Below are 10,767 nucleotides of genomic sequence, written 5' to 3'. Positions count from 1 at the left end.
TGGACTAGAGTTGTACGGTATACTGGAACGAGTATAGTATCGTGGTACTAATGAATCAAAGACGGTACAATACTCTGTTTGAAAAGTACCAGTTCCCAATTATTATTTTTATTAATAACGGGCATGACGGCGCGTCATGACATTGCTGGTTTTAGGAGCATGTTGGGCAGCGCACACACACAGAGTACTTACAAACAGACACAGTGTGTAGACAGAAAAGGGAAAATGGAAACATTTTGGTGTAAAAAGTAAAGATAAAGATGAAGTTATAACACTGAAACACCCTCAGGAAGAGATGCTTTAAGACATGGCTAGCTAGCTAGCGGCTAACGTCCATCCACAGTGTTTTAGCTACTTCTAAATCACTAATCCTGGCCTCCATGGCGACAAATAAAGTGAGTTTCTTACAAGTATCATTATCACTGCAGGATGAGGAATAGCTAAACATGCTTCACTACACACCATAGGAGGATACAATAGCTCACCACCGTCACAATGTAAACAAATGCCATGGGTGGATCTACACCTGACATCCACTGTAATGATACCAAGTACAAGAGCGTATCTAGTCGATACCACTATGATTACATCAATATTTTTTATCATCACAAAATCTTTTTTTCTGTTTTTAAAATTCACGTTATGTTTATAAACTCAGGAAATATGTCCCTGGACACATGAGGACTTTGAATATGACCAATGTATGATCCTGTAACTACTTGGTATCAGATCCATACCTAAATGTGTGGTATCATCCAAAACTAATGTCAAGTATCAAAGAAGAGAAGAATAAGTGATTATTACATTTTAACAGACGTGTAGATAGAACATGTTAAAAGAGAAAATAAGCAGATATTAACAGTAAATGAATAAGTAGATTACTAATCATTTTTTACAGTTTGTCCCTCAAAATGTGTACAAAATAATAGGTGTATAAATGACACAATATGTTACTGCATACGTCAGCAGACTAATTAGGAGTCTTTGTTTGTTTACTTACTACTAAAAGACAAGTTGTCTATTATGTTCAACATTTTATTTAATGACAATAATAAACATATGTTTCTTGTACACTAAGATGTTTTGTTAAAATTAAGACAATGACATTTTTTGTGGTCCCCTTTATTTAGAAAAGTATGTAAATACATTTTGGTAGCGGTAGCAAAATATTGTTATGGGGACAAGCAGGATGACACTAAAGCCTTACACGAGTTCCATCTTATTAGGGAAACATGAGTGTGTGGTCAGGTTGAGAAAGTCTGTTCCCTACAAGTCTTGACTGTGTCCTTAGTCCTCGGCTCTCCTTTCAAACCTCAAGCACATTGTGACGGACCAGACCGTGTTCTGACACATAATATTCATTCCATGATAGCTTTATTTTGTTTCTTGCACTTTATTGAACGCTGCAGCTGAGAGAGTTTACATGATTGCATTCTAGGCAACAGTGGGAACATCCGGTCCAAGTGTTGTGATGCGGTTGTGTGGATCACACCAACACTACTGTGCGCTTGTTATTTTTCATGTACCATGTCCACTAAGACCCAATGTAATATATTGTGAGTCATTAAAACATTGTAAAAGTGTGTGTTTGTAGTCTTGAAGAAAGACAAATGAGTGTTGTGTATAGAAATATAATTGTGAAGAAGGGACACACTACAGAAAACAAGGTCTAACTAGCACTAGAAACCACAGGCAGACCAGAACGCCAGGTGTTTGTTTCTCTACAAGACACAGTATTTAGCAAATAAAGTCACAAAGCGAATTACAAAAAAACAATTTTAGGAACAAAACCTTCAGAGGGCGCCAGTCTACAGCAACCTGACTTCCAGACCTGGGACTAGAGCAGGGCTGTCTAAAGTCCTGCCACTGTTTGAATCAAGAACTCCTTTATTGGGTTTTTCTTAGACACCTCTGAACTAGAGCAAGGATTAACACCCAGTCTGTCTTTGGGCCCTCGTTCAGAACCTGGAATAGTGTCCTTTGATCCGATGGCACTTACTTCTCTCCCTCGGTCTCTTTGGCCAGGCCTCGGATGGACAAGTCGTAGACCACCTCCTCGATCTTTTTCACGTCGTATTTCAGCCCGTCGTAACGTTTGCGAAGGGGGTCGTTCTTCAGGTTGAGGAGGCGGAAGCCGGAGTCCAGCTCGTTGATGAAGCTGGAGATGCGCAGCGGGCGAGTGTAGTCACCCGCCGTCACACTGTTGACGGCCAAACGCGACTGAGGGGGAGGGGCGGAAGGGGGAAAGGTTAACGGGCTGGCCAACAGAAGGTGACACTTGAAGCATCTCTGTGCTATTATCACGACCACTGATCAAACTTGATGTACACGTGTAGACCACCACAATGTCTCACACCAGGCATCCTTCTATTGATACTGCAAGTACAGGATGTAGACAACCTCAATTTCTCACACCAGGCATCCTTCTATTGATACTCCAGGTACGGGATGTAGACAACCACAATGTCTCACACCAGGCATCCTTCTATTGATACTGCAGGTACAGGATGTAGACAACCACAATGTCTCACACCAGGCATCTTTCTATTGATACTCCAGGTACGGGATGTGATGGACCGTGTCCACAATCAATGTAGACATTTAGTCAGCGCTTGGACCACATTACAGTGCCAAGGCACAGTTCTTCTTAAAACTGTGGTTTTCAGCTTCCTATAGCAGCTTGACAATTTAATATAGCTGTAGCATGATTACTAGCACTGCTAAACATAATTCTGTAAGAAGTTTCTGTACACAAACATACATATTTATCAGTGAACTGGGCGCCCCCTACAGGCAGAAAGATGCAAGTGTGTTTATAATGACTAAAAAATAGGTGAGGACACAATGATGACATAGAAACTGATCACTTCATGAAATAGGTTGTGTTCACTCAACCTTAATATGCAAATACATGTTTTTTGTAACTGAAGACACTTACAAGTTCACTGGCCATGATCAGCACCCCTGCCAGGTAGTCCTCCACGTCAAGGTGGAAGCCTTTGTCTCGCACAACCTCAACTGTGACACACACACACTTAGTCAGAGGCTGCTCTACTGGGACAACACACACAACACTTAGAGACTGTTCTATAGAAACAACAACACACACCCACACACACACACATAATTGTGTACCTACTGTCCAGAATGTGAGCCACTTCCTCACGAGTGACGAGTGTTTCAGTCTCCAGGTAGACTGTGAAGGCCGCCAGGAAGGCCAAACGCTGCAGGATGAAGCGCCAGTGTTCATGAAACCTGCAAGGACAGTCTTGAGTGCAAGTGTTCATGAAACCTGCAAGGACAGTCTTGAGCAGTGTTGGGTTAGTTACTGAAAACCAGTAACTAGTTACAGTTACTAGTTACTTTATTTCAAAAGTAACTCAGTTACTTACACCAAAAAGTAATGCGTTACTGTGAAAAGTAACTATTTAGTTACTTTTTTTTTTTTTTAAAGCTCCCATTAATGCCCTTTTAGCCTTCATTTCAATACTGTTATTGCACTGGAGAATAATACAATCTGTTGATCAACTTGACATGCATTTTTATTTTCCTTTTAACATAATTAATGAAAAACAGTGCAACATAAAAAGGCATTCCTCCTTTCTTTAAACTTGGACCAATGACCATGAATAAAAAACAAGTTAAAGTGCAACATAAGAAGGCACATCATCTTCCTTGAAACATAAAGCCTGACATCTGGAGTGATGCTGCTGTCTTCCACACTTGGAGCCATGGATTGTACAATCCTTGTTTTCAGTGGCACGATCATTGACACAGATGGTGAAGTTTCAGTGCTCAGTAGAGATGGAACACTTTTGAGGGGTTTAAGCACCTGGAGGACCTCATCTGCCACTCTCACATCATCATCAGACAGGGTGACATTTGTCTTCAGGGTGTTGTGGGTCAATGCAGAGTATATAGCTGCCTGCTGCTCCAACATATCATAAGTGGAGTTCCACCTCGTTGGGACATTATGTATGAGCTTATGAGTAGGCAGCTTTAGCATTTCTTGCTTTGTCTTAAGCACATGAGGAGCTGTTGTGCTTGGGTGGAAGTAGGAAACCTCCTTCCTGATCCTCCCAAGGAGGCGCTCCATCCTATTGACTGAGATTCCCTTCTGTGATGCCAAATTCACTACATGTGCAAAGCACCTATCTGTGGTCCCAGTCCTGCCTCATTCACTGTCATTATTTGATTTTTGGCATTATCACGTGTGACTGGGATATCTTTATCTTCCATTCCTCCACTGCTTGTGTCAGTACCTGCGAAAGGTGACTCTCATAGAGGGGGCGTGTCTTCTCATCTCTCAGTCTGCTGTGATGAAGTGAGCGCTTATAGTTCCGCTGGACGTCCACTCGTCTGTCATGAGCGCAACAGATGATGCTCGGGATAGTTCATCCACAACTTTTTTATTCTCCTGCTCATAAAGATCTGGCACAATCTTATCGCTGAAGTGGGTGCGCAACGGGGATGTCGTAACGTGGCTCAAGCACGTTCAGCATGTGTTTAAAAGCCTCGTTTTGCACAACGGAGTCTGCACCTATAAACACACCAATTCAATGGTGCGGGGCGTTCAAGCTCCTCCGTTACTCCGCTCGCCATGACCACGCTGTGTGTGGACTGAACGTGCCAACAACTTTTTTTTGTTTTGTTTCATATATCAAACAGCGGATCACGTGTGTGCCTCCCCTCCCCACACCCAGACACACACATAGACCGCGCCTCTTTTCTTCTCTCCAGCTTGTGACAGAGGAAGATTCAGAAGAACGACACCGCAGCGCTTCTGTTTCTAGCCGATACTACATCAAAAGTAACGTAAAATAACGCAGTAACGCATCATGTAGTAACGGTAACTGAGTTACTGAATATAAAAAATAACGCGTTAGATTACTAGTTACTGCCGAAACTAACGGCGTTACAGTTAGTCCCAACACTGGTCTTGAGTGCAAGTGTTCATGAAACCTGGAAGGACAGTCTTGAGTGCAAGTGTTCATGAAACCTGCAAGGACAATCCTGAGTGCAAGTGTTCCTGAAACCTGCAAGGACAGTCTTGAGTGCAAGTGTTCCTGAAACCTGCAAGGACAGTCTTGAGTGCAAGTGTTCATGAAACCTACAAGGACAGTCTTGAGTGCACTGTGTGGACAAAGGTACAGGGCTAGAAAGTGTGCAATGCATTGTGGGACTCTGAATAGCTTTTTTACACGACTCTAAAAAGTTCCCGAGAAGCACGAGCGTGTGGCATCATTAACTGCCAGGATCGTTGTCATGTTGGCTTCAGGAAAAGAAAGGATTTGGCCAGGTTTGTCGGGTTAGTGAGCTAATATAGAGACGACAACGCCTGGACAGCAGCAGGGAGATGATTGAACATGACTTTTAACGCCATCACCTGGTACACCTTGGTGTGTCTCACTCAGTGAAGACAAGTAGTATTTTATACATCTTTTAAAATATACAGGGACAGTGTGCTGGTGTGGCCTACCTGTAGTACTGGTCCACTGGAAACTTGGTCTTCAAGTCAGCAATGTGAGTTCGCACCAAGCAGAACAACTCCCTGGCCTTTGTACACTTGTCAGGAACTGAAGGAAGACCAAACATTCATTCATAACTTGCCTTCCACCTTGTCAGAATGTCCCCAAACCAGCCTAAATCATTTAAACATGTGTCTATTTATTATTTGTATGTTATCAACATGTTATTAGTCATAACCTGCCTACCTTGTCAAAATGTCACCAAACCAGTCCAAATCATTTGTGTGGTAAACATTTTAGGTCGAACTATTAGAGTTGTCATTTATTAACGTTGTATGGAGCTGGTTAGTAATTATTCATCATTTGTTAATACCTTAAAAACTGTAACTGCTAGATTGAATGCACTATAACCGGTGTTGGGACTAACGCGTTATTTTCGGCGGTAACTAGTAGTCTAACGCGTTATTTTTTATATTCATTAACTCCGTTACCGTTACTACATGATGCGTTACTGCGTTATTTTACATTATTTTGTATGTAGTATCGGCTAGAAACAGAAGATCTGAATGTGTTTTATTGGAGAGCTGCAGTGTCGTCCTTCAGTCTTCCTGTCTCACAAGAGACGCGATGTGTGTGGGTGTGTGGGCGGGGGGGGGCGTGTCTGTCTTTACTAACAAGACATCATGGCGGAGCTGAAGTCGAGTTTCTTAACATCGAGATATTCTCACTACTTTTCTTTGGTCGAGCACAAAGAAAAGAACATTTTAGTTAAATGTAAGTTGTGTCTTGGATCAAAGATCCTATCTACTGCCCAAAACAGAAATTCAAATCTGCTGAAACAGCTACAAAAGCAACATGCTTCGCGAAGCGAGTAAAGAGAGACACAGACTCTGATGCCACTTCACCTCCACCTCCACCTAAGGATTTTAACGGACGGACTGCTAGCCAGGACAACATTGATAGAGCCATTGCAGCGTATGTGCTAGAAGACATGCATGCTATTTCTACAGTGGAGTCACCCGCTTTCAGGCAGCTAATTAGCATGAAAACATTTTCCACGTACCTGGACAGTGAGTACATAAAAATGGAAAGCGAGCTAAAGAAAACTCTCCAAACTCTGCCTCTGCTCATCAATCAGCACTGAAGGTACACACACTCTGTCAATTCTCTTATATACTCTTTCATTCTAGACTTCTAGAGTGTTTGACTATCACATCACTCTAAATGTATAGACTATAAAGTTCACAAACACAAAGAGGGATGCTAGTGGGCCAGGCCAATCTTTCCTTTTCTCTAAACTAAAAGTGGGGAAATGCGTAGGGTGTTCTGGGCTTCAGTACAGTGTTGATCTCCTGAAGACATGATTTTATTTCACAATTCCTTGAGAGAGAAAAAGGCCTGGTTAGGCGTAGGGCTGGGAGATGTGGCCTTTTTTTAATATCGCGATATTAAAAAAAGGCCACATCGCCCAGCCCTACGCCTAACCAGGCCTTTTTTTCTCACAAGGAATTGTGAAATAAAATACACAATATATATCCCGATATTTTGCCTTAGCCTTGAATGTGAAGTGAAGTGAATTATATTTATATAGCGCTTTTCTCAAGTGACTCAAAGCGCTTTACATAGTGAAACCCAATATCTAAGTTACATTTAAAGCAGTGTGGGTGGCACTGGGAGCAGATGGGTAAAGTGTCTTGCCCAAGGACACAACGGCAGTGACTAGGATGGCGGAAGCGGGGATCGAACCTGCAACCCTCAAGTTGCTGGCACGGCCGCTCTACCAACCGAGCTATACCACCCCAACACTTGATGCATATAATCACAGCAGTATGATGATTCTATGTGTCTACATTAAAACATTCTTCTTCATACTGCATTAATATATGATACTTTAAAACTTTCATGCAGAGAAGGAAATCACAACTAAAAAAATCACTATTTTTTTCATACGGCGTTGATCTGGAAATATTTGCCTCTGCATTTTGATGGTGTGGACGTGTGGCACCGAACGGATATATTGACGTGCGGAGTAAGCCCTCTTCATTGTCTAGCAGGTGACTTTTCAAATGATGCTACATATTAGCAGTGTAGCCGAGTGTCCTGGGTTCGCCTATACAGTGTACTTATCTAATAAAATAATAAACGGGAGACATTAGAGCAGGTTCGGTAGCCACCGCTTCTTCATTGTCAACATCACACACCTCCTTCCACAACCACACACACCCTACGTCACAGCCCTATGGCAACAACTCTGGAGGGACAAAACTCCTCCTTACCTAACACACTCCTGTAACTTGGGACACCCTGAACTGTTTGCTACAGCAGTAATGTTACTTTTTATAGCAACGCTTTTGCCCCACACTTGACAAATGACGCTTGTCTGTTCGACATATTCCCACTTAAAGCCAAACCATCGCCAGACGAAGGACCCCCCTGCTGTTTTTCTTGGGAATTAATTATCCCTCCATTTGTTACCAGTTTCGCACCTTCTTTCTCTTGAATTACCGCTCGCACCACTCCGTTGGCATCACAGCTAACGTTAGCCATGCTGCTACCTCTCTGCTCGGGGAGGGCGTATACGTATGTGACGTATGACGTGACAGTATGTGACGTGTGTAAGAAGGTGCGCTTGTCTGTCTGTGAGAAGGAGACACAGGAAAGTGCGAGGAGAGCCTGTAGCGTTATGGCCGCAGCTAAAAGCAACTGTGTGAGAACGTATACTCGATATCACGATATAGTCATTTTCTATATCGCACAGAGACAAACCCGCGATATATCGCGTATATCGATATATCGCCCAGCCCTAGTTAGGCGTGTGTATAGCAGTATGTGTGCTGTATATAGTGACATGACATATAATCATGTCATGTGTCTTCCTTAGGTGAAGCCAGCTTTACAGCTATGTTGTTATTATGCGGTTTATTACTTATGTATGTTATGTTGCAGCTATTTAAAAACAGTTTAGTCAATTTGTTCCGGCCCAAAATAAATTGGCCCTTTGAAACATATCTTTGTCTTTGTGTGTTGTATGTAGAGCACATTACTTAGCAGAGTTCAGTGATGCAAATGCATGTCAAGTTGATCAACAGATTGTATTATTCTCCAGTGCAATAACAGTACTAAAATGAAGGCTAAAATGGCATTAATGGGAGCCTTAAAAAAAAAAAGAAGAAAATAATAAGTAACTAGAGAGTTACTTTTCACAGTAACGCGTTACTTTTTGGTGTAAGTAACTGAGTTAGTAACAGAGTTACTTTTGAAATAAAGTAACTAGTATCTGGTTTTCAGTAACTAACCCAACACTGACTATAACACAAACGATTAGGGCCAAGTATGGGGAGAATTAAGACAAGTTTCATCCATCCATCCATCCATTTTCTACCGCTTATTCCCTTTGGGGTCGCTGGAGCCTATCTCAGCTACAATCGGGCGGAAGGCGGGGTACACCCTGGACAAGTCGCCACCTCATCGCAGGGCCAACACAGATAGACAGACAACATTCACACACACATCCACACACTAGGGCCAATTTAGTGTTGCCAATCAACTTATCCCCAGGTGCATGTCTTTGGTGTAAAACTATTTTGAAAAATTGCCCCCACATACACAAATTCCGAGATAGGAAATGACATGTATGACTTAAGTGTTATTATGACAATGACAATAAAGGAATTGATTGATTGATTGATTGAAGCAGAACACTCACTCTCCTTGAATCCAGATGGCTGATGCACACTTTGCAAAACTGTCAGGATCTCCCTGGCTGTCTGCTCCAGGACTTGGACCACTTTGCGGATTTCCTACAGGAACAAATAGAGACGGTGCACTTCAATCACTGGTTACGCTAAAAGGAACACACAGCAATGGGAGCCATTCTGGAGGCTAGCTGAGCTAGTTAGCAGCTAGCTCAGCTAGTTAGCAACTAGCTGAGCCAGTTAGCAGCTAGCTGAGCTAGTTAGCAGCTAGCTCAGCCAGTTAGCAGTTAGCTGAGCTAGTTAGAAGCTAGCTGAGCTAGTTAGAAGCTAGCTGAGCTAGTTAGAAGCTAGCTGAGCTAGTTAGCAGTAGCTAACTCGTTAGCAGCTAGCTGTAGCTAAGCTAGCAGTAGCTAACTCGTTAGCAGCTAGCAGTAGCGCGGCTCTTTCGTACCTCTCGCACGTCCTGGTCTGCGCCCAGGGAGCCTTGGATGTGAGTAAACATGTCGCTAACCGACATGTTTGCCGTCTGCTGGAAACTAAACGACGCACAAAGGTGAAGAAGTGCTACTTTCAGAGAAGAAGCGCCAAACAAAACACTGGAACGTGCCCGTCTGACGTCACAGGGAATGCGCCACCTGAGTGTTTTTTCCCCCCCAGAACTTTATTGAACCAACAATATGTTACAGAATTTCACAAACAAAGAAAGCCTTGTTCAGAACGGCAATAATATTATCATTAGGGGGAAAAATAAATCTATTTATTGTTTTAAATATGCGCCACTGAGTGTCTCGCTCTCTGGAGGCGCGTACATATGACGTCATAGCATCGGCGCATGTAAAATATGATTTATTGCTATGCAACTTATTATACACGTCCAATTAATGTATCATAAAACGTATAATAGATGTATTAGAATATGAAGCATGAAATGTTATTTAATTACGTCAAAGTAAGACGAGTTTGCTTCGAAAGGCTGCAAATGTATTCAGAATAAGAATAGTTTTATTACCATTGTTTGACAATGCGTTCACAAACTATTTATATATATATTTATATTTGTGTTAGCTCTCATTGAAGTGTTCTGGAGGCCCGATGTGCGCTTTATAAACAAACCTAACTGCGTCTTATGGTTTCCCATTGCACCTGAATGCACCGCAGTCGGACTCCTGTCGCCTGTTGCTTGTGACGTTGCATTCAGGGTCAGTCCGTCAATCGGCTACAGTCGTCCTGGCCGCGGCTTTCTACAATCCCGCTTTGGATTCATCTGCGTGCCGTTTTTTTAGACGTCTCTGCGTGGACTTGGCCGACAATGCGTGTCGCTACATTTGACTGAGATGGAAAAAGCCCTCATAGAAGATGAGTGCCTGGATTCCGGTGCAGAAACTGGAGGGTGAGTAACTTGTGCAGAGGGAGAGAAATGACTAGCAGATGGTGAGAGGACAAGAAACATCACAACATGGAACTGCTCAACACGTGGGACATTTTATACTTAAATACTGTATGTTTGTCTACCTTTCAGTCTTCACTTTGCTTGCAGACTTGAGTCACACTCGACCCCTTGACCTTTTAATAACCTTGTCACCCAAACACTTCACGTGGAGGAT

The 10,767-nt window shown here is 42.6% G+C and overlaps 2 protein-coding genes across 3 annotated transcripts in view; one reads left to right on the top strand and one right to left on the bottom strand.

Annotated features, from left to right (window-relative positions):
• Positions 1-1,373: 1,373 nt before the first annotated feature.
• tsn (translin) lies at positions 1,374-9,862 on the bottom strand. Of its 2 annotated transcripts, XM_061926160.2 has the most exons (6): positions 9,615-9,837; positions 9,175-9,268; positions 5,480-5,576; positions 3,140-3,255; positions 2,939-3,018; positions 1,374-2,220 (listed from the first exon to the last, which is right to left on the bottom strand). In XM_061926160.2, exons 1-6 carry the CDS (start codon positions 9,678-9,680, stop codon positions 1,996-1,998), a joined length of 678 nt encoding a protein of 225 aa, XP_061782144.1. In that variant the 5' UTR covers positions 9,681-9,837; the 3' UTR covers positions 1,374-1,995. The 2 variants fall into 2 exon arrangements, with proteins under 2 accessions (XP_061782144.1, XP_061782145.1); XM_061926161.1 differs by lacking the exon at positions 5,480-5,576 and having other exon boundaries at positions 3,136-3,255; positions 9,615-9,862.
• A 564-nt stretch (positions 9,863-10,426) lies between these two features.
• Positions 10,427-10,767, top strand: part of LOC133574352 (protein FAM124A) — a 10,747-nt gene continuing 10,406 nt past the window's right edge. The window contains exon 1 of the mRNA XM_061926512.1: positions 10,427-10,553. Within this exon, the coding sequence (XP_061782496.1) occupies positions 10,498-10,553 (56 nt within the window). The 5' untranslated portion in view covers positions 10,427-10,497. The remainder of the gene's footprint in view (positions 10,554-10,767) is intronic.

This window comes from Nerophis lumbriciformis, linkage group LG31 (genome assembly GCF_033978685.3).
Source record: "Nerophis lumbriciformis linkage group LG31, RoL_Nlum_v2.1, whole genome shotgun sequence".
Lineage (NCBI taxonomy): Eukaryota > Metazoa > Chordata > Actinopteri > Syngnathiformes > Syngnathidae > Nerophis > Nerophis lumbriciformis.
The sequence above is the reverse complement of the archived record's forward strand: the minus strand, read 5'-3'. Positions and strand labels throughout refer to the sequence as shown.